This window comes from Hydra viridissima, unplaced genomic scaffold (assembly GCF_058129835.1).
Source record: "Hydra viridissima isolate aposymbiotic clone 2 unplaced genomic scaffold, HvirCarnegie_v1 scaffold_5, whole genome shotgun sequence".
Taxonomy (NCBI): domain Eukaryota; kingdom Metazoa; phylum Cnidaria; class Hydrozoa; order Anthoathecata; family Hydridae; genus Hydra; species Hydra viridissima.
In genome coordinates, this window is record NW_028324304.1 from 333156 (window position 1) to 355367 (window position 22212).

The 22212-nt window shown below is 39.7% G+C and overlaps 13 protein-coding genes and 3 pseudogenes across 13 annotated transcripts; 7 read left to right on the top strand and 9 right to left on the bottom strand.

Moving 5' to 3' along the window:
* Positions 1-229: 229 nt before the first annotated feature.
* On the bottom strand, positions 230-2222 carry LOC149887487 (histone H1.0-A-like). The gene has a single exon (XM_090087594.1). It carries the CDS (start codon positions 1447-1449, stop codon positions 874-876), a length of 576 nt encoding a protein of 191 aa, XP_089943720.1. The 5' UTR covers positions 1450-2222; the 3' UTR covers positions 230-873.
* Positions 252-662, top strand: LOC149887488 (histone H3). Its single transcript, XM_090087595.1, has one exon. The coding sequence runs from the start codon at positions 252-254 to the stop codon at positions 660-662; it is 411 nt and encodes a 136-aa protein (XP_089943721.1).
* A 2538-nt stretch (positions 2223-4760) lies between the features above and the next one.
* Positions 4761-5150, bottom strand: LOC149887489 (histone H2A, orphon). The gene has a single exon (XM_090086628.1). The coding sequence runs from the start codon at positions 5148-5150 to the stop codon at positions 4761-4763; it is 390 nt and encodes a 129-aa protein (XP_089942754.1).
* Positions 5151-5444: 294 nt separating this feature from the next.
* Positions 5445-5849, top strand: LOC149887490 (late histone H2B.L4 pseudogene; annotated as a pseudogene).
* A 733-nt stretch (positions 5850-6582) lies between these two features.
* Positions 6583-6894, bottom strand: LOC149887491 (histone H4). Its single transcript, XM_090088306.1, has one exon. The coding sequence runs from the start codon at positions 6892-6894 to the stop codon at positions 6583-6585; it is 312 nt and encodes a 103-aa protein (XP_089944432.1).
* Positions 6895-7433: 539 nt separating this feature from the next.
* LOC149887492 (histone H3) lies at positions 7434-7844 on the top strand. The gene has a single exon (XM_090087604.1). It carries the CDS (start codon positions 7434-7436, stop codon positions 7842-7844), a length of 411 nt encoding a protein of 136 aa, XP_089943730.1.
* A 211-nt stretch (positions 7845-8055) lies between these two features.
* Positions 8056-8631, bottom strand: LOC149887493 (histone H1.0-A-like). Its single transcript, XM_090087605.1, has one exon. It carries the CDS (start codon positions 8629-8631, stop codon positions 8056-8058), a length of 576 nt encoding a protein of 191 aa, XP_089943731.1.
* A 3327-nt stretch (positions 8632-11958) lies between these two features.
* On the bottom strand, positions 11959-12348 carry LOC149887494 (histone H2A, orphon). Its single transcript, XM_090086627.1, has one exon. The coding sequence runs from the start codon at positions 12346-12348 to the stop codon at positions 11959-11961; it is 390 nt and encodes a 129-aa protein (XP_089942753.1).
* A 294-nt stretch (positions 12349-12642) lies between these two features.
* LOC149887495 (late histone H2B.L4 pseudogene) lies at positions 12643-13047 on the top strand (annotated as a pseudogene).
* A 733-nt stretch (positions 13048-13780) lies between these two features.
* Positions 13781-14092, bottom strand: LOC149887496 (histone H4). The gene has a single exon (XM_090088305.1). The coding sequence runs from the start codon at positions 14090-14092 to the stop codon at positions 13781-13783; it is 312 nt and encodes a 103-aa protein (XP_089944431.1).
* Positions 14093-14631: 539 nt separating this feature from the next.
* LOC149887497 (histone H3) lies at positions 14632-15042 on the top strand. Its single transcript, XM_090087606.1, has one exon. It carries the CDS (start codon positions 14632-14634, stop codon positions 15040-15042), a length of 411 nt encoding a protein of 136 aa, XP_089943732.1.
* Positions 15043-15253: 211 nt separating this feature from the next.
* Positions 15254-15829, bottom strand: LOC149887498 (histone H1.0-A-like). Its single transcript, XM_090087607.1, has one exon. The coding sequence runs from the start codon at positions 15827-15829 to the stop codon at positions 15254-15256; it is 576 nt and encodes a 191-aa protein (XP_089943733.1).
* A 3289-nt stretch (positions 15830-19118) lies between these two features.
* Positions 19119-19508, bottom strand: LOC149887499 (histone H2A, orphon). The gene has a single exon (XM_090086645.1). It carries the CDS (start codon positions 19506-19508, stop codon positions 19119-19121), a length of 390 nt encoding a protein of 129 aa, XP_089942771.1.
* Positions 19509-19802: 294 nt separating this feature from the next.
* Positions 19803-20207, top strand: LOC149887500 (late histone H2B.L4 pseudogene; annotated as a pseudogene).
* A 733-nt stretch (positions 20208-20940) lies between these two features.
* On the bottom strand, positions 20941-21252 carry LOC149887501 (histone H4). The gene has a single exon (XM_090088304.1). The coding sequence runs from the start codon at positions 21250-21252 to the stop codon at positions 20941-20943; it is 312 nt and encodes a 103-aa protein (XP_089944430.1).
* Positions 21253-21791: 539 nt separating this feature from the next.
* Positions 21792-22202, top strand: LOC149887502 (histone H3). The gene has a single exon (XM_090087613.1). The coding sequence runs from the start codon at positions 21792-21794 to the stop codon at positions 22200-22202; it is 411 nt and encodes a 136-aa protein (XP_089943739.1).
* The last annotated feature ends 10 nt before the right edge of the window (positions 22203-22212 follow it).

Genomic DNA, 22212 nt, shown 5'->3' on the forward strand with positions numbered 1-22212 from the left:
AAGTGTTTAAAAAAGCAGAAATTGTAGAGGCGAGACAAACGCGCTCTCTTTTCCCGTAGCCAAAAAACACGCCTACGTGGCCTTAATGCCTTATTTTGCATTTGTACTTGAACCAATCAAAGAGCACTTTCTTAGCACCAATCAGAATGCAGCTTTAAGTCGCGGCAAAGTCTAAAAATGTCAACAAAACGCGTTAAATTGAAAAACTTCAAAAGTTCAACTTAAACTGATAAGTGTAAGCGTAACTTACAATGGCCCGCACAAAACAAACAGCTAGAAAATCTACCGGCGGTAAAGCACCGAGAAAGCAGCTGGCAACAAAAGCAGCAAGAAAGAGTGCCCCGGCTACCGGCGGAGTAAAGAAACCCCACAGATACCGACCCGGTACCGTAGCTTTGAGAGAGATCCGAAGATACCAAAAATCGACAGAGCTCCTAATCAGAAAACTACCCTTCCAGCGATTGGTTCGCGAAATAGCTCAAGATTTCAAGACTGACTTGCGTTTCCAAAGCACCGCCGTCATGGCCTTACAAGAAGCTTCAGAAGCCTACTTAGTGGGTCTCTTCGAAGATACCAACTTGTGCGCCATCCATGCAAAGCGTGTCACTATTATGCCAAAAGACATTCAGTTGGCGAGAAGAATCAGAGGAGAGCGAGCTTAAAAAATGGTGCTTCTAAACAAAACGGCTATTTTCATAGCCACAAATCTGTTAAAAACGTTGTCGGCTTAGTGCCTTAAAACAAAACAAAACAAAAAAAAAAAACAACAAACAAACAAACACAAAGTAAACAAGTTCTACGCCTGGAACTTTGTTTTTAGAAAGATGTGTGGCTATGAAAATAGCCGTTTGACAAAAAGCGGGGTAGGTTAGGTTATTTCTTTTCCACTTTTGCGATGGTTTTCTTGGCTGCAGCTTTCTTCTTAGGTGTCGCTTTCACTTTCTTTACTGCGGGCTTTTTAGCAACCGGTTTCTGGGCGCTCTTTTTTGCGGGAGTCACTTTTTTCTTAGGAGTAGCTTTTTTCACTTTCTCTTTTTGTGCGACTTTTTTCACTGACGCAGCTTTCTTTTTTGGCGTGCTCTTCTTTTCAGCAGGCTTCTTTACTTCTTTGGCTTCTTTTTTGTGCTTCTTGGCGACTGCAGCAGGCTTCTTTAACGGTTTGGGCTTAGCTGCAATTCTAAAAGAACCCGACGCGCCAGTTCCTTTCACTTGTACGAGCTCGCCAGCAACCACCATGCGCTTTAAATTAATCTTGACTTGCGAATCGACGTTTTCACCCACCTTGTTGTTGGCCTTGACGTGCTTGGCGATAGCTTGTCTTGACGACCCTTTGCGTTCTTTAAGCGAATTAATAGCATCGACAATCATCGCCTTGTAGGGAGCATGATCAGCAGGCTTTTTAGGCGCAGACTTCTTTGTGGCCTTTTTCGGAGATGCAGCTTCAGTCATTTTTTTTTTGTCGTGTTTCAGAGAAACGTTGCGTTCGTTTTTATAAAACTTCTAGATGTTTAGATGTTTTTATTTTTCAAGCGGAGTTTTATGCGGACTGTCGAGGAGACTTTTTTTTTTTTTTTTTTGCTCCACCGTCAGACTGCAAAGTGTGTTTTCGTGTTGACAGGCAAACCTCCACAGCTCGCGTCTCTCGCTCTCTTAAAGCTTCATTAGTTTTGAAATCTTCTAAAGAATAGTGACGCTTTGTAAATTGCGGCGTTTCGGTGCCACAGCATGTTAGAAGCGAAAGGTATCGCATCAAAACATCGAAAAAATAGTCTTTAAAAGCAATCGAGTGCGCGCATGGCCAAATAACATCAGCGCTACTTACTCTGGACAAAGCAGCTTAATTTCATCAAGAAACTGAACCATATGGCTTCCCAAAAAAGCTTATGCCAATCTCTTCTAAGCATTTGGTACCATACAAACTCAATAGAGGCGAAGGGCACAAACACGCGCGATTGCTGGAATATTTAATGCGTTAGCAACGCGTACTAACGACGATTTTTAGTTCAGACCAATTCTTTTTCTAAACACAGAGACACAACAAAGAACATTCCATGAAAAAGGAACACTATGTTGTGCTTATTCGTGTTCGTTAACAAAAACGATCGAAGGCTAAAACTGCGATAACGCAGTCAACATATATAAAGTCGCGGACACTAGAAAAAAAGGAAAAACTTAGCAACCTGAAAGTTCTGGACATCGTAAAAAAAAAAAATAAATAAAAAATAAAATTCATTATGGAAGGTAACGGTAAAAAAACGTTTGAGGAGATAAGAGAATGAGTGACGAATGCACAATACGGGGTCCATTCGGTTCTTCGTCTTCATAGTCATCGTTCGAGCGAAGCTTGGTGTTTTCTTTACAATTGTGCAGTCTTGGGAAGGCATGCAACTTTTGTTCAAGTTCATAAAGGCAAAACTGAATTAGAATATGGCGATTTTAAAAGATGCTCTACATTTCCGTTTGCTTTTCAAAGTGCAAATTTCGCTTTTGATTTCATGCGCTCATAACTGGCATTTCAAAAATGACACTTTAACACTCGTGAAAAGTGAATTTGGCGGCTTTTGCATGATGCAAAGTTATTAAAATCGCACGAGGCATCAGTTATAAGGTGTTCACAACCGAAGTTATTGCAGATCAATTCCATCTCTCGTTTTTTCATTTTCAGAAAAGTTCATTTTTCTCCGCTTTATAACATCATAACCATTAGGCTTAGCTGCTTTAGCCTTAGCGAGGTCCTTGACATTAGAAAAGCACCAGTTGGAATTTTATTTTTGCTAAAAATAAAGGCTAACAAATGCAACAGAAATATCTATCTTGCAAGGAACTCGTTCATAATTGAAAAACAAATACAAAGTAAGCTACTTAGTTAGTTAGTTAGTTAGTTAGTTAGTTAGTTAGTTAGTTAGTTAGTTAGTTAGTTAGTTAGTTAGTTAGTTAGTTAGTTAGTTAGTTAGTTAGTTAGTTAGTTAGTTAGTTAGTTAGTTAGTTAGTTAGTTAGTCAGTTAGTTAGTTAGTCAGTTAGTTAGTTAGTTAGTTAGTTAGTCTCTCAGTGAGTTAGTTGGTTAGTTAGTTAGTTAGTTAGTTATTTAGTTAGTTAGTTAGTTAGTTAGTTAGTTAGTTAGTTAGTTAGTTAGTTAGTTAGTTAGTTAGTTAGTTAGTTAGTTAGTTAGTTAGTTAGTTAGTTAGTTAGTTAGTTAGTTAGTTGGTTAGTTAGTTAGTTAGTTAGTCAATCAGTTAGTTAGTTAGTTAGTTAGTCAGTCAGTTAGTTAGTTAGTCAGTCAGTCAGTTAGTTGGTTAGTCAGTCAGTTAGTTAGTCATTCAGTTAGTTAGTTTGTATCTTAGTTAGTTTGTTAGGTACTAAGTTAGGCAGATACGTGAAAAATGACGATAGATGACGATAAATGAGGACAATAATTAAAATGTAGCTACTTTGTAAAATCTTATTACTTTAACTAAAGTTTTAGTACTTTGTTAAAATAGCATGAGAACTAACGCTACCCCACAAGCTTTTTAAAGTTCTTTTTTAAGGTTTCAGCAACCCATCCGACGTTGCGAGAAACACCTGATAGTTACTGTGAAAAAAGGTATTGGCCAACTTCTCGACTGTCGCGTTTTATTCTTTCCGGGGTTTTAGGGACGGGTCATTTAGAAAACAAAATGTAAAAGAACTAGAGCGTCGTAACTTTGTTATATGTTGAGTTTTGTGCCCGTCGCAAGTTTGACGTGTTTTAATTGAAGGAATGTTTAGTTCTAGCTTTACGTTTTTTTCCTTTAATGTAAAATAAAGGGTTGTCTGCGCATGCTGTGATTTTTGTTTCGACTTTGTCAAGTGTTATGACTTTGATCATTTGCTTTATTTCGAAGTGTCTCAAGAGTGTGTCAGCTTGGAGTATGTATGAGTTTTCGACAGCGGACGTCTTTGTCTTTACCCCTCTTGTTTGTTAGACATGACGTGCAATGACCCGTTCACTTCTTTTCGTTGACGTTTTTTTTCGCATTTCAAAAAACTACTGACCAAGAGAACGTGCGCAGAAGAAAAATGACAAGGTAAAACCAACAACAAAAAACCATGCAATTAAGGATTACACACAGACAAACACGCAAGTGTAAAAAACGGAAATTTTTTTTTTTTTTTTTTTTTTTCGTGCTGCCGCTTTTTTGTTTGTTTTTTTTTGTTTTGTTTTGTTTTTGTTGCTGCTGCTGATGCTAATGCCGTCACTGCTGCTTAACCTCGCTCTTTGTTTTTTTCTCCGCTAAATATACTTTTTTGCTGAAATCCTAAGGGAGCTAAATTCTTACGGAGGCGCTTAAATCTTCTTTGTTATTTTCCTACAGCCTATAGATGGTCGCCAATCTGGGCACGTGCGTGTTCACTTTTTATTCAAGTTACGTTGGATCCTTTCAAAACTTGGAATCTTGAACATGCACGTGACCTGTGAGGTAACCGAACTGTTTTTTCTCCCTCAGGTTATAACTTAAAACGTTTCAAAGATGGCGTGTAAACCCCACCATGTATTTTTTTGTAACGGGATGCGTGTGCTCTTTTTATCCCCTAACAGCTTTAAAAAGAGATTTTGAACCCCCCTCCCCTCCCTTCCTTACACACACACACACACACACACACACACACACACACACACACACACACACACACTTCTTTATATTCTCCTTAGTGTGTTTAAGCTCATGCCGTCATGTTTTTAACAGATGTGTGGCTATGAAAATAGCCTTTATTTTTTATCTTGTGTTCAGAGTACCGTTTATTTGGCTGCTGGTTTTGGAACCTTTTCGTTCTTCTTGGGAAGCAAAACGGCTTGTATGTTTGGCAGCACACCGCCACTGGCTATAGTAACACCTGACAACAACTTGTTCAACTCTTCGTCATTGCGAACAGCTAACTGTAAGTGTCGAGGAATGATTCTAGCTTTCTTATTGTCACGAGCAGCGTTACCGGCCAACTCCAAAATTTCGGCGGAGAGATACTCCAAAACAGCAGCTAAATAGACAGGTGCGCCTGAACCGATGCGATTGGCGTAGTGTCCTTTGCGCAAAAATCGGTGAACACGACCGACTGGAAACTGAAGTCCGGCTCTGAACGATCGAGTCTTTGCCTTGGCTTTAGCTTTTCCTCCTTTTCCACGTCCTGACATTTTAATTTCTTACACTGAGAAACAACGAGAGACAACCTAGAGATATTTGTGCGCGCTTTGAAATCAACTTACAAAATTCCTTTTTCTTATCAAAAACATTTGGTCTCGAACTGCACTTTTTTTAACGAATAGAAAAACTCCGTCAAACAATGCGCAAATTAGTTAATCTTTGAAGAACCAATGAGCTTGCGAGAAACAGAAATGTTCTCGAATTGGAGACCACAACTGCGCTTTATATAGGAAGTGATTCGGTTGCTTGTAATTTCAAATTTCAATTCTCTAAAACTCGTCGACATGTCTGACGCTCCAAAGGCCGGAGGAAAACAAGCGCCCAAGGTGGCCAAAAAGGGGGAAAAACGCGCTGGTAAGAAAGGCGGCAAGATCGCTGGTACTGGAGACAAAAAGCGCAAGAGAAAGAGGCGAGAATCCTACGCCATTTACATTTACAACGTCTTGAAGCAAGTTCACCCTGATGTTGGTGTTTCTTCCAAAGCGATGAGCATCATGAATTCTTTCGTCAACGACATTTTTGAAAGAATCGCTTCAGAAGCTTCACGACTAGCCCTCCAAAACAAGAAATCAACCATCTCTTCGCGTGAAATTCAAACAGCTGTGCGCCTCTTACTTCCCGGTGAGTTGGCCAAACACGCAGTGAGCGAAGGCACCAAGGCTGTTACTAAGTACACCAGCAGTAAATAGATGGAGCGCTATCTAAACGGCTATTTTCATAGCCACACATCTTGTAAAAGCATTGTACGCATTAGAACGCCTTAAATTGTAGTAGAGAGAAAGTACTTAAAATGCAATAGCTAGGCAGCCATTGTTTGCTCGTTTTAAATTGCGACACCGCGTCTAAAGAGCGAGCGCTTTTCTAGACTTGCTTTTTTTGATGTTTAAACGTATAGCTTTTGCATCCACTTTGGATACAAAAAGTTATTACAGTAGGTAAACGCGTGAGAAAATCTTTCAACAACTACTTGAGCGCCACCTTTTTGCTTTTGATCAAAACCTTAGCCCTTATGACCCACCCATCGTTATTATTTGCTGCTACTACCACACTTTTGCTCCTTTTTTCTTTTTTCTTTTTTTTTTCAAATGTATTGCGCGCATCTTTAGGAAATCAGACTTAAAGCAGCGCTTTAGATAAAAATCACCTTTCTAGCCCGATGATGGTGAGCAAAACACTTTATGTGTCAAGCGTCTACTCTAAACACTCAGTTAAACTATGCCTCGCTAAAAAACATTACTTAGAAATCAATTCAATTGCTTTTCATTTCGATTGAAACAAACTGAAACTGGTAAACTAAACCGTTTTTACACACCCCCTCTGCTTATCGCGGTGCAGCGTTCAAGTTCTAGATTGCCTATTAACGTTTAAAACAGATGTGTGGCTATAAAAATAGCCGTTTTTGATTGCTGAGGTGTTCCCCTTTTAACCACCAAAGCCGTACAATGTGCGACCTTGTCTTTTTAATGCGTAGACAACGTCCATAGCGGTGACTGTCTTTCTCTTGGCATGCTCTGTGTATGTTACAGCGTCGCGAATAACGTTTTCCAAAAAGACTTTTAGAACGCCTCGAGTCTCCTCGTAGATAAGTCCAGAGATACGCTTAACACCACCGCGACGAGCTAGACGACGTATGGCGGGCTTTGTGATTCCTTGGATGTTATCACGTAAAATCTTGCGATGACGCTTTGCGCCTCCTTTTCCAAGTCCTTTTCCTCCTTTACCGCGACCAGACATGATTAAAATTGTTTGAAGTTCAATTACTGTCTTTTTGCGTTTCTTTTTGTTTTTATTATGCGCTGGAAGCGCGACTTTTACCCTACATAGATGGAAACATCTTCGTCAAACAACCAATCGCAACGGTCCTTCGTCAAAAAGCCATCTGAACCAAAAAAACAAAAAAAAAAAAAACCAAAACAAACTGCCTTGTTTTTAACGCGCGTTTTCGCATTTAACGCTTTTATCCGTTCGCAAACAGAGCAGAAAAGTTTCTTTTCGGAATTCCACTACGTCGACCTGTCTTTGAAGTGTTTAAAAAAGCAGAAATTGTAGAGGCGAGACAAACGCGCTCTCTTTTCCCGTAGCCAAAAAACACGCCTACGTGGCCTTAATGCCTTATTTTGCATTTGTACTTGAACCAATCAAAGAGCACTTTCTTAGCACCAATCAGAATGCAGCTTTAAGTCGCGGCAAAGTCTAAAAATGTCAACAAAACGCGTTAAATTGAAAAACTTCAAAAGTTCAACTTAAACTGATAAGTGTAAGCGTAACTTACAATGGCCCGCACAAAACAAACAGCTAGAAAATCTACCGGCGGTAAAGCACCGAGAAAGCAGCTGGCAACAAAAGCAGCAAGAAAGAGTGCCCCGGCTACCGGCGGAGTAAAGAAACCCCACAGATACCGACCCGGTACCGTAGCTTTGAGAGAGATCCGAAGATACCAAAAATCGACAGAGCTCCTAATCAGAAAACTACCCTTCCAGCGATTGGTTCGCGAAATAGCTCAAGATTTCAAGACTGACTTGCGTTTCCAAAGCACCGCCGTCATGGCCTTACAAGAAGCTTCAGAAGCCTACTTAGTGGGTCTCTTCGAAGATACCAACTTGTGCGCCATCCATGCAAAGCGTGTCACTATTATGCCAAAAGACATTCAGTTGGCGAGAAGAATCAGAGGAGAGCGAGCTTAAAAAATGGTGCTTCTAAACAAAACGGCTATTTTCATAGCCACAAATCTGTTAAAAACGTTGTCGGCTTAGTGCCTTAAAACAAAACAAAACAAAAAAAAAAAACAACAAACAAACAAACACAAAGTAAACAAGTTCTACGCCTGGAACTTTGTTTTTAGAAAGATGTGTGGCTATGAAAATAGCCGTTTGACAAAAAGCGGGGTAGGTTAGGTTATTTCTTTTCCACTTTTGCGATGGTTTTCTTGGCTGCAGCTTTCTTCTTAGGTGTCGCTTTCACTTTCTTTACTGCGGGCTTTTTAGCAACCGGTTTCTGGGCGCTCTTTTTTGCGGGAGTCACTTTTTTCTTAGGAGTAGCTTTTTTCACTTTCTCTTTTTGTGCGACTTTTTTCACTGACGCAGCTTTCTTTTTTGGCGTGCTCTTCTTTTCAGCAGGCTTCTTTACTTCTTTGGCTTCTTTTTTGTGCTTCTTGGCGACTGCAGCAGGCTTCTTTAACGGTTTGGGCTTAGCTGCAATTCTAAAAGAACCCGACGCGCCAGTTCCTTTCACTTGTACGAGCTCGCCAGCAACCACCATGCGCTTTAAATTAATCTTGACTTGCGAATCGACGTTTTCACCCACCTTGTTGTTGGCCTTGACGTGCTTGGCGATAGCTTGTCTTGACGACCCTTTGCGTTCTTTAAGCGAATTAATAGCATCGACAATCATCGCCTTGTAGGGAGCATGATCAGCAGGCTTTTTAGGCGCAGACTTCTTTGTGGCCTTTTTCGGAGATGCAGCTTCAGTCATTTTTTTTTTGTCGTGTTTCAGAGAAACGTTGCGTTCGTTTTTATAAAACTTCTAGATGTTTAGATGTTTTTATTTTTCAAGCGGAGTTTTATGCGGACTGTCGAGGAGACTTTTTTTTTTTTTTTTTTGCTCCACCGTCAGACTGCAAAGTGTGTTTTCGTGTTGACAGGCAAACCTCCACAGCTCGCGTCTCTCGCTCTCTTAAAGCTTCATTAGTTTTGAAATCTTCTAAAGAATAGTGACGCTTTGTAAATTGCGGCGTTTCGGTGCCACAGCATGTTAGAAGCGAAAGGTATCGCATCAAAACATCGAAAAAATAGTCTTTAAAAGCAATCGAGTGCGCGCATGGCCAAATAACATCAGCGCTACTTACTCTGGACAAAGCAGCTTAATTTCATCAAGAAACTGAACCATATGGCTTCCCAAAAAAGCTTATGCCAATCTCTTCTAAGCATTTGGTACCATACAAACTCAATAGAGGCGAAGGGCACAAACACGCGCGATTGCTGGAATATTTAATGCGTTAGCAACGCGTACTAACGACGATTTTTAGTTCAGACCAATTCTTTTTCTAAACACAGAGACACAACAAAGAACATTCCATGAAAAAGGAACACTATGTTGTGCTTATTCGTGTTCGTTAACAAAAACGATCGAAGGCTAAAACTGCGATAACGCAGTCAACATATATAAAGTCGCGGACACTAGAAAAAAAGGAAAAACTTAGCAACCTGAAAGTTCTGGACATCGTAAAAAAAAAAAATAAATAAAAAATAAAATTCATTATGGAAGGTAACGGTAAAAAAACGTTTGAGGAGATAAGAGAATGAGTGACGAATGCACAATACGGGGTCCATTCGGTTCTTCGTCTTCATAGTCATCGTTCGAGCGAAGCTTGGTGTTTTCTTTACAATTGTGCAGTCTTGGGAAGGCATGCAACTTTTGTTCAAGTTCATAAAGGCAAAACTGAATTAGAATATGGCGATTTTAAAAGATGCTCTACATTTCCGTTTGCTTTTCAAAGTGCAAATTTCGCTTTTGATTTCATGCGCTCATAACTGGCATTTCAAAAATGACACTTTAACACTCGTGAAAAGTGAATTTGGCGGCTTTTGCATGATGCAAAGTTATTAAAATCGCGCGAGGCATCAGTTATAAGGTGTTCACAACCGAAGTTATTGCAGATCAATTCCATCTCTCGTTTTTTCATTTTCAGAAAAGTTCATTTTTCTCCGCTTTATAACATCATAACCATTAGGCTTAGCTGCTTTAGCCTTAGCGAGGTCCTTGACATTAGAAAAGCACCAGTTGGAATTTTATTTTTGCTAAAAATAAAGGCTAACAAATGCAACAGAAATATCTATCTTGCAAGGAACTCGTTCATAATTGAAAAACAAATACAAAGTAAGCTACTTAGTTAGTTAGTTAGTTAGTTAGTTAGTTAGTTAGTTAGTTAGTTAGTTAGTTAGTTAGTTAGTTAGTTAGTTAGTTAGTTAGTTAGTTAGTTAGTTAGTTAGTTAGTTAGTTAGTTAGTTAGTTAGTTAGTCAGTTAGTTAGTTAGTCAGTTAGTTAGTTAGTTAGTTAGTTAGTCTCTCAGTGAGTTAGTTGGTTAGTTAGTTAGTTAGTTAGTTATTTAGTTAGTTAGTTAGTTAGTTAGTTAGTTAGTTAGTTAGTTAGTTAGTTAGTTAGTTAGTTAGTTAGTTAGTTAGTTAGTTAGTTAGTTAGTTAGTTAGTTAGTTAGTTAGTTAGTTAGTTAGTTAGTTAGTTAGTTAGTTGGTTAGTTAGTTAGTTAGTTAGTCAATCAGTTAGTTAGTTAGTTAGTTAGTCAGTCAGTTAGTTAGTTAGTCAGTCAGTCAGTTAGTTGGTTAGTCAGTCAGTTAGTTAGTCATTCAGTTAGTTAGTTTGTATCTTAGTTAGTTTGTTAGGTACTAAGTTAGGCAGATACGTGAAAAATGACGATAGATGACGATAAATGAGGACAATAATTAAAATGTAGCTACTTTGTAAAATCTTATTACTTTAACTAAAGTTTTAGTACTTTGTTAAAATAGCATGAGAACTAACGCTACCCCACAAGCTTTTTAAAGTTCTTTTTTAAGGTTTCAGCAACCCATCCGACGTTGCGAGAAACACCTGATAGTTACTGTGAAAAAAGGTATTGGCCAACTTCTCGACTGTCGCGTTTTATTCTTTCCGGGGTTTTAGGGACGGGTCATTTAGAAAACAAAATGTAAAAGAACTAGAGCGTCGTAACTTTGTTATATGTTGAGTTTTGTGCCCGTCGCAAGTTTGACGTGTTTTAATTGAAGGAATGTTTAGTTCTAGCTTTACGTTTTTTTCCTTTAATGTAAAATAAAGGGTTGTCTGCGCATGCTGTGATTTTTGTTTCGACTTTGTCAAGTGTTATGACTTTGATCATTTGCTTTATTTCGAAGTGTCTCAAGAGTGTGTCAGCTTGGAGTATGTATGAGTTTTCGACAGCGGACGTCTTTGTCTTTACCCCTCTTGTTTGTTAGACATGACGTGCAATGACCCGTTCACTTCTTTTCGTTGACGTTTTTTTTCGCATTTCAAAAAACTACTGACCAAGAGAACGTGCGCAGAAGAAAAATGACAAGGTAAAACCAACAACAAAAAACCATGCAATTAAGGATTACACACAGACAAACACGCAAGTGTAAAAAACGGAAATTTTTTTTTTTTTTTTTTTTTTTCGTGCTGCCGCTTTTTTGTTTGTTTTTTTTTGTTTTGTTTTGTTTTTGTTGCTGCTGCTGATGCTAATGCCGTCACTGCTGCTTAACCTCGCTCTTTGTTTTTTTCTCCGCTAAATATACTTTTTTGCTGAAATCCTAAGGGAGCTAAATTCTTACGGAGGCGCTTAAATCTTCTTTGTTATTTTCCTACAGCCTATAGATGGTCGCCAATCTGGGCACGTGCGTGTTCACTTTTTATTCAAGTTACGTTGGATCCTTTCAAAACTTGGAATCTTGAACATGCACGTGACCTGTGAGGTAACCGAACTGTTTTTTCTCCCTCAGGTTATAACTTAAAACGTTTCAAAGATGGCGTGTAAACCCCACCATGTATTTTTTTGTAACGGGATGCGTGTGCTCTTTTTATCCCCTAACAGCTTTAAAAAGAGATTTTGAACCCCCCTCCCCTCCCTTCCTTACACACACACACACACACACACACACACACACACACACACACACACACACTTCTTTATATTCTCCTTAGTGTGTTTAAGCTCATGCCGTCATGTTTTTAACAGATGTGTGGCTATGAAAATAGCCTTTATTTTTTATCTTGTGTTCAGAGTACCGTTTATTTGGCTGCTGGTTTTGGAACCTTTTCGTTCTTCTTGGGAAGCAAAACGGCTTGTATGTTTGGCAGCACACCGCCACTGGCTATAGTAACACCTGACAACAACTTGTTCAACTCTTCGTCATTGCGAACAGCTAACTGTAAGTGTCGAGGAATGATTCTAGCTTTCTTATTGTCACGAGCAGCGTTACCGGCCAACTCCAAAATTTCGGCGGAGAGATACTCCAAAACAGCAGCTAAATAGACAGGTGCGCCTGAACCGATGCGATTGGCGTAGTGTCCTTTGCGCAAAAATCGGTGAACACGACCGACTGGAAACTGAAGTCCGGCTCTGAACGATCGAGTCTTTGCCTTGGCTTTAGCTTTTCCTCCTTTTCCACGTCCTGACATTTTAATTTCTTACACTGAGAAACAACGAGAGACAACCTAGAGATATTTGTGCGCGCTTTGAAATCAACTTACAAAATTCCTTTTTCTTATCAAAAACATTTGGTCTCGAACTGCACTTTTTTTAACGAATAGAAAAACTCCGTCAAACAATGCGCAAATTAGTTAATCTTTGAAGAACCAATGAGCTTGCGAGAAACAGAAATGTTCTCGAATTGGAGACCACAACTGCGCTTTATATAGGAAGTGATTCGGTTGCTTGTAATTTCAAATTTCAATTCTCTAAAACTCGTCGACATGTCTGACGCTCCAAAGGCCGGAGGAAAACAAGCGCCCAAGGTGGCCAAAAAGGGGGAAAAACGCGCTGGTAAGAAAGGCGGCAAGATCGCTGGTACTGGAGACAAAAAGCGCAAGAGAAAGAGGCGAGAATCCTACGCCATTTACATTTACAACGTCTTGAAGCAAGTTCACCCTGATGTTGGTGTTTCTTCCAAAGCGATGAGCATCATGAATTCTTTCGTCAACGACATTTTTGAAAGAATCGCTTCAGAAGCTTCACGACTAGCCCTCCAAAACAAGAAATCAACCATCTCTTCGCGTGAAATTCAAACAGCTGTGCGCCTCTTACTTCCCGGTGAGTTGGCCAAACACGCAGTGAGCGAAGGCACCAAGGCTGTTACTAAGTACACCAGCAGTAAATAGATGGAGCGCTATCTAAACGGCTATTTTCATAGCCACACATCTTGTAAAAGCATTGTACGCATTAGAACGCCTTAAATTGTAGTAGAGAGAAAGTACTTAAAATGCAATAGCTAGGCAGCCATTGTTTGCTCGTTTTAAATTGCGACACCGCGTCTAAAGAGCGAGCGCTTTTCTAGACTTGCTTTTTTTGATGTTTAAACGTATAGCTTTTGCATCCACTTTGGATACAAAAAGTTATTACAGTAGGTAAACGCGTGAGAAAATCTTTCAACAACTACTTGAGCGCCACCTTTTTGCTTTTGATCAAAACCTTAGCCCTTATGACCCACCCATCGTTATTATTTGCTGCTACTACCACACTTTTGCTCCTTTTTTCTTTTTTCTTTTTTTTTTCAAATGTATTGCGCGCATCTTTAGGAAATCAGACTTAAAGCAGCGCTTTAGATAAAAATCACCTTTCTAGCCCGATGATGGTGAGCAAAACACTTTATGTGTCAAGCGTCTACTCTAAACACTCAGTTAAACTATGCCTCGCTAAAAAACATTACTTAGAAATCAATTCAATTGCTTTTCATTTCGATTGAAACAAACTGAAACTGGTAAACTAAACCGTTTTTACACACCCCCTCTGCTTATCGCGGTGCAGCGTTCAAGTTCTAGATTGCCTATTAACGTTTAAAACAGATGTGTGGCTATAAAAATAGCCGTTTTTGATTGCTGAGGTGTTCCCCTTTTAACCACCAAAGCCGTACAATGTGCGACCTTGTCTTTTTAATGCGTAGACAACGTCCATAGCGGTGACTGTCTTTCTCTTGGCATGCTCTGTGTATGTTACAGCGTCGCGAATAACGTTTTCCAAAAAGACTTTTAGAACGCCTCGAGTCTCCTCGTAGATAAGTCCAGAGATACGCTTAACACCACCGCGACGAGCTAGACGACGTATGGCGGGCTTTGTGATTCCTTGGATGTTATCACGTAAAATCTTGCGATGACGCTTTGCGCCTCCTTTTCCAAGTCCTTTTCCTCCTTTACCGCGACCAGACATGATTAAAATTGTTTGAAGTTCAATTACTGTCTTTTTGCGTTTCTTTTTGTTTTTATTATGCGCTGGAAGCGCGACTTTTACCCTACATAGATGGAAACATCTTCGTCAAACAACCAATCGCAACGGTCCTTCGTCAAAAAGCCATCTGAACCAAAAAAACAAAAAAAAAAAAAACCAAAACAAACTGCCTTGTTTTTAACGCGCGTTTTCGCATTTAACGCTTTTATCCGTTCGCAAACAGAGCAGAAAAGTTTCTTTTCGGAATTCCACTACGTCGACCTGTCTTTGAAGTGTTTAAAAAAGCAGAAATTGTAGAGGCGAGACAAACGCGCTCTCTTTTCCCGTAGCCAAAAAACACGCCTACGTGGCCTTAATGCCTTATTTTGCATTTGTACTTGAACCAATCAAAGAGCACTTTCTTAGCACCAATCAGAATGCAGCTTTAAGTCGCGGCAAAGTCTAAAAATGTCAACAAAACGCGTTAAATTGAAAAACTTCAAAAGTTCAACTTAAACTGATAAGTGTAAGCGTAACTTACAATGGCCCGCACAAAACAAACAGCTAGAAAATCTACCGGCGGTAAAGCACCGAGAAAGCAGCTGGCAACAAAAGCAGCAAGAAAGAGTGCCCCGGCTACCGGCGGAGTAAAGAAACCCCACAGATACCGACCCGGTACCGTAGCTTTGAGAGAGATCCGAAGATACCAAAAATCGACAGAGCTCCTAATCAGAAAACTACCCTTCCAGCGATTGGTTCGCGAAATAGCTCAAGATTTCAAGACTGACTTGCGTTTCCAAAGCACCGCCGTCATGGCCTTACAAGAAGCTTCAGAAGCCTACTTAGTGGGTCTCTTCGAAGATACCAACTTGTGCGCCATCCATGCAAAGCGTGTCACTATTATGCCAAAAGACATTCAGTTGGCGAGAAGAATCAGAGGAGAGCGAGCTTAAAAAATGGTGCTTCTAAACAAAACGGCTATTTTCATAGCCACAAATCTGTTAAAAACGTTGTCGGCTTAGTGCCTTAAAACAAAACAAAACAAAAAAAAAAAACAACAAACAAACAAACACAAAGTAAACAAGTTCTACGCCTGGAACTTTGTTTTTAGAAAGATGTGTGGCTATGAAAATAGCCGTTTGACAAAAAGCGGGGTAGGTTAGGTTATTTCTTTTCCACTTTTGCGATGGTTTTCTTGGCTGCAGCTTTCTTCTTAGGTGTCGCTTTCACTTTCTTTACTGCGGGCTTTTTAGCAACCGGTTTCTGGGCGCTCTTTTTTGCGGGAGTCACTTTTTTCTTAGGAGTAGCTTTTTTCACTTTCTCTTTTTGTGCGACTTTTTTCACTGACGCAGCTTTCTTTTTTGGCGTGCTCTTCTTTTCAGCAGGCTTCTTTACTTCTTTGGCTTCTTTTTTGTGCTTCTTGGCGACTGCAGCAGGCTTCTTTAACGGTTTGGGCTTAGCTGCAATTCTAAAAGAACCCGACGCGCCAGTTCCTTTCACTTGTACGAGCTCGCCAGCAACCACCATGCGCTTTAAATTAATCTTGACTTGCGAATCGACGTTTTCACCCACCTTGTTGTTGGCCTTGACGTGCTTGGCGATAGCTTGTCTTGACGACCCTTTGCGTTCTTTAAGCGAATTAATAGCATCGACAATCATCGCCTTGTAGGGAGCATGATCAGCAGGCTTTTTAGGCGCAGACTTCTTTGTGGCCTTTTTCGGAGATGCAGCTTCAGTCATTTTTTTTTTGTCGTGTTTCAGAGAAACGTTGCGTTCGTTTTTATAAAACTTCTAGATGTTTAGATGTTTTTATTTTTCAAGCGGAGTTTTATGCGGACTGTCGAGGAGACTTTTTTTTTTTTTTTTTTGCTCCACCGTCAGACTGCAAAGTGTGTTTTCGTGTTGACAGGCAAACCTCCACAGCTCGCGTCTCTCGCTCTCTTAAAGCTTCATTAGTTTTGAAATCTTCTAAAGAATAGTGACGCTTTGTAAATTGCGGCGTTTCGGTGCCACAGCATGTTAGAAGCGAAAGGTATCGCATCAAAACATCGAAAAAATAGTCTTTAAAAGCAATCGAGTGCGCGCATGGCCAAATAACATCAGCGCTACTTACTCTGGACAAAGCAGCTTAATTTCATCAAGAAACTGAACCATATGGCTTCCCAAAAAAGCTTATGCCAATCTCTTCTAAGCATTTGGTACCATACAAACTCAATAGAGGCGAAGGGCACAAACACGCGCGATTGCTGGAATATTTAATGCGTTAGCAACGCGTACTAACGACGATTTTTAGTTCAGACCAATTCTTTTTCTAAACACAGAGACACAACAAAGAACATTCCATGAAAAAGGAACACTATGTTGTGCTTATTCGTGTTCGTTAACAAAAACGATCGAAGGCTAAAACTGCGATAACGCAGTCAACATATATAAAGTCGCGGACACTAGAAAAAAAGGAAAAACTTAGCAACCTGAAAGTTCTGGACATCGTAAAAAAAAAAAATAAATAAAAAATAAAATTCATTATGGAAGGTAACGGTAAAAAAACGTTTGAGGAGATAAGAGAATGAGTGACGAATGCACAATACGGGGTCCATTCGGTTCTTCGTCTTCATAGTCATCGTTCGAGCGAAGCTTGGTGTTTTCTTTACAATTGTGCAGTCTTGGGAAGGCATGCAACTTTTGTTCAAGTTCATAAAGGCAAAACTGAATTAGAATATGGCGATTTTAAAAGATGCTCTACATTTCCGTTTGCTTTTCAAAGTGCAAATTTCGCTTTTGATTTCATGCGCTCATAACTGGCATTTCAAAAATGACACTTTAACACTCGTGAAAAGTGAATTTGGCGGCTTTTGCATGATGCAAAGTTATTAAAATCGCGCGAGGCATCAGTTATAAGGTGTTCACAACCGAAGTTATTGCAGATCAATTCCATCTCTCGTTTTTTCATTTTCAGAAAAGTTCATTTTTCTCCGCTTTATAACATCATAACCATTAGGCTTAGCTGCTTTAGCCTTAGCGAGGTCCTTGACATTAGAAAAGCACCAGTTGGAATTTTATTTTTGCTAAAAATAAAGGCTAACAAATGCAACAGAAATATCTATCTTGCAAGGAACTCGTTCATAATTGAAAAACAAATACAAAGTAAGCTACTTAGTTAGTTAGTTAGTTAGTTAGTTAGTTAGTTAGTTAGTTAGTTAGTTAGTTAGTTAGTTAGTTAGTTAGTTAGTTAGTTAGTTAGTTAGTTAGTTAGTTAGTTAGTTAGTTAGTTAGTTAGTCAGTTAGTTAGTTAGTCAGTTAGTTAGTTAGTTAGTTAGTTAGTCTCTCAGTGAGTTAGTTGGTTAGTTAGTTAGTTAGTTAGTTATTTAGTTAGTTAGTTAGTTAGTTAGTTAGTTAGTTAGTTAGTTAGTTAGTTAGTTAGTTAGTTAGTTAGTTAGTTAGTTAGTTAGTTAGTTAGTTAGTTAGTTAGTTGGTTAGTTAGTTAGTTAGTTAGTCAATCAGTTAGTTAGTTAGTTAGTTAGTCAGTCAGTTAGTTAGTTAGTCAGTCAGTCAGTTAGTTGGTTAGTCAGTCAGTTAGTTAGTCATTCAGTTAGTTAGTTTGTATCTTAGTTAGTTTGTTAGGTACTAAGTTAGGCAGATACGTGAAAAATGACGATAGATGACGATAAATGAGGACAATAATTAAAATGTAGCTACTTTGTAAAATCTTATTACTTTAACTAAAGTTTTAGTACTTTGTTAAAATAGCATGAGAACTAACGCTACCCCACAAGCTTTTTAAAGTTCTTTTTTAAGGTTTCAGCAACCCATCCGACGTTGCGAGAAACACCTGATAGTTACTGTGAAAAAAGGTATTGGCCAACTTCTCGACTGTCGCGTTTTATTCTTTCCGGGGTTTTAGGGACGGGTCATTTAGAAAACAAAATGTAAAAGAACTAGAGCGTCGTAACTTTGTTATATGTTGAGTTTTGTGCCCGTCGCAAGTTTGACGTGTTTTAATTGAAGGAATGTTTAGTTCTAGCTTTACGTTTTTTTCCTTTAATGTAAAATAAAGGGTTGTCTGCGCATGCTGTGATTTTTGTTTCGACTTTGTCAAGTGTTATGACTTTGATCATTTGCTTTATTTCGAAGTGTCTCAAGAGTGTGTCAGCTTGGAGTATGTATGAGTTTTCGACAGCGGACGTCTTTGTCTTTACCCCTCTTGTTTGTTAGACATGACGTGCAATGACCCGTTCACTTCTTTTCGTTGACGTTTTTTTTCGCATTTCAAAAAACTACTGACCAAGAGAACGTGCGCAGAAGAAAAATGACAAGGTAAAACCAACAACAAAAAACCATGCAATTAAGGATTACACACAGACAAACACGCAAGTGTAAAAAACGGAAATTTTTTTTTTTTTTTTTTTTTTTCGTGCTGCCGCTTTTTTGTTTGTTTTTTTTTGTTTTGTTTTGTTTTTGTTGCTGCTGCTGATGCTAATGCCGTCACTGCTGCTTAACCTCGCTCTTTGTTTTTTTCTCCGCTAAATATACTTTTTTGCTGAAATCCTAAGGGAGCTAAATTCTTACGGAGGCGCTTAAATCTTCTTTGTTATTTTCCTACAGCCTATAGATGGTCGCCAATCTGGGCACGTGCGTGTTCACTTTTTATTCAAGTTACGTTGGATCCTTTCAAAACTTGGAATCTTGAACATGCACGTGACCTGTGAGGTAACCGAACTGTTTTTTCTCCCTCAGGTTATAACTTAAAACGTTTCAAAGATGGCGTGTAAACCCCACCATGTATTTTTTTGTAACGGGATGCGTGTGCTCTTTTTATCCCCTAACAGCTTTAAAAAGAGATTTTGAACCCCCCCCCCTCCCCTCCCTTCCTTACACACACACACACACACACACACACACACACACACACACACACACACACACTTCTTTATATTCTCCTTAGTGTGTTTAAGCTCATGCCGTCATGTTTTTAACAGATGTGTGGCTATGAAAATAGCCTTTATTTTTTATCTTGTGTTCAGAGTACCGTTTATTTGGCTGCTGGTTTTGGAACCTTTTCGTTCTTCTTGGGAAGCAAAACGGCTTGTATGTTTGGCAGCACACCGCCACTGGCTATAGTAACACCTGACAACAACTTGTTCAACTCTTCGTCATTGCGAACAGCTAACTGTAAGTGTCGAGGAATGATTCTAGCTTTCTTATTGTCACGAGCAGCGTTACCGGCCAACTCCAAAATTTCGGCGGAGAGATACTCCAAAACAGCAGCTAAATAGACAGGTGCGCCTGAACCGATGCGATTGGCGTAGTGTCCTTTGCGCAAAAATCGGTGAACACGACCGACTGGAAACTGAAGTCCGGCTCTGAACGATCGAGTCTTTGCCTTGGCTTTAGCTTTTCCTCCTTTTCCACGTCCTGACATTTTAATTTCTTACACTGAGAAACAACGAGAGACAACCTAGAGATATTTGTGCGCGCTTTGAAATCAACTTACAAAATTCCTTTTTCTTATCAAAAACATTTGGTCTCGAACTGCACTTTTTTTAACGAATAGAAAAACTCCGTCAAACAATGCGCAAATTAGTTAATCTTTGAAGAACCAATGAGCTTGCGAGAAACAGAAATGTTCTCGAATTGGAGACCACAACTGCGCTTTATATAGGAAGTGATTCGGTTGCTTGTAATTTCAAATTTCAATTCTCTAAAACTCGTCGACATGTCTGACGCTCCAAAGGCCGGAGGAAAACAAGCGCCCAAGGTGGCCAAAAAGGGGGAAAAACGCGCTGGTAAGAAAGGCGGCAAGATCGCTGGTACTGGAGACAAAAAGCGCAAGAGAAAGAGGCGAGAATCCTACGCCATTTACATTTACAACGTCTTGAAGCAAGTTCACCCTGATGTTGGTGTTTCTTCCAAAGCGATGAGCATCATGAATTCTTTCGTCAACGACATTTTTGAAAGAATCGCTTCAGAAGCTTCACGACTAGCCCTCCAAAACAAGAAATCAACCATCTCTTCGCGTGAAATTCAAACAGCTGTGCGCCTCTTACTTCCCGGTGAGTTGGCCAAACACGCAGTGAGCGAAGGCACCAAGGCTGTTACTAAGTACACCAGCAGTAAATAGATGGAGCGCTATCTAAACGGCTATTTTCATAGCCACACATCTTGTAAAAGCATTGTACGCATTAGAACGCCTTAAATTGTAGTAGAGAGAAAGTACTTAAAATGCAATAGCTAGGCAGCCATTGTTTGCTCGTTTTAAATTGCGACACCGCGTCTAAAGAGCGAGCGCTTTTCTAGACTTGCTTTTTTTGATGTTTAAACGTATAGCTTTTGCATCCACTTTGGATACAAAAAGTTATTACAGTAGGTAAACGCGTGAGAAAATCTTTCAACAACTACTTGAGCGCCACCTTTTTGCTTTTGATCAAAACCTTAGCCCTTATGACCCACCCATCGTTATTATTTGCTGCTACTACCACACTTTTGCTCCTTTTTTCTTTTTTCTTTTTTTTTTCAAATGTATTGCGCGCATCTTTAGGAAATCAGACTTAAAGCAGCGCTTTAGATAAAAATCACCTTTCTAGCCCGATGATGGTGAGCAAAACACTTTATGTGTCAAGCGTCTACTCTAAACACTCAGTTAAACTATGCCTCGCTAAAAAACATTACTTAGAAATCAATTCAATTGCTTTTCATTTCGATTGAAACAAACTGAAACTGGTAAACTAAACCGTTTTTACACACCCCCTCTGCTTATCGCGGTGCAGCGTTCAAGTTCTAGATTGCCTATTAACGTTTAAAACAGATGTGTGGCTATAAAAATAGCCGTTTTTGATTGCTGAGGTGTTCCCCTTTTAACCACCAAAGCCGTACAATGTGCGACCTTGTCTTTTTAATGCGTAGACAACGTCCATAGCGGTGACTGTCTTTCTCTTGGCATGCTCTGTGTATGTTACAGCGTCGCGAATAACGTTTTCCAAAAAGACTTTTAGAACGCCTCGAGTCTCCTCGTAGATAAGTCCAGAGATACGCTTAACACCACCGCGACGAGCTAGACGACGTATGGCGGGCTTTGTGATTCCTTGGATGTTATCACGTAAAATCTTGCGATGACGCTTTGCGCCTCCTTTTCCAAGTCCTTTTCCTCCTTTACCGCGACCAGACATGATTAAAATTGTTTGAAGTTCAATTACTGTCTTTTTGCGTTTCTTTTTGTTTTTATTATGCGCTGGAAGCGCGACTTTTACCCTACATAGATGGAAACATCTTCGTCAAACAACCAATCGCAACGGTCCTTCGTCAAAAAGCCATCTGAACCAAAAAAACAAAAAAAAAAAAAACCAAAACAAACTGCCTTGTTTTTAACGCGCGTTTTCGCATTTAACGCTTTTATCCGTTCGCAAACAGAGCAGAAAAGTTTCTTTTCGGAATTCCACTACGTCGACCTGTCTTTGAAGTGTTTAAAAAAGCAGAAATTGTAGAGGCGAGACAAACGCGCTCTCTTTTCCCGTAGCCAAAAAACACGCCTACGTGGCCTTAATGCCTTATTTTGCATTTGTACTTGAACCAATCAAAGAGCACTTTCTTAGCACCAATCAGAATGCAGCTTTAAGTCGCGGCAAAGTCTAAAAATGTCAACAAAACGCGTTAAATTGAAAAACTTCAAAAGTTCAACTTAAACTGATAAGTGTAAGCGTAACTTACAATGGCCCGCACAAAACAAACAGCTAGAAAATCTACCGGCGGTAAAGCACCGAGAAAGCAGCTGGCAACAAAAGCAGCAAGAAAGAGTGCCCCGGCTACCGGCGGAGTAAAGAAACCCCACAGATACCGACCCGGTACCGTAGCTTTGAGAGAGATCCGAAGATACCAAAAATCGACAGAGCTCCTAATCAGAAAACTACCCTTCCAGCGATTGGTTCGCGAAATAGCTCAAGATTTCAAGACTGACTTGCGTTTCCAAAGCACCGCCGTCATGGCCTTACAAGAAGCTTCAGAAGCCTACTTAGTGGGTCTCTTCGAAGATACCAACTTGTGCGCCATCCATGCAAAGCGTGTCACTATTATGCCAAAAGACATTCAGTTGGCGAGAAGAATCAGAGGAGAGCGAGCTTAAAAAATGGTGC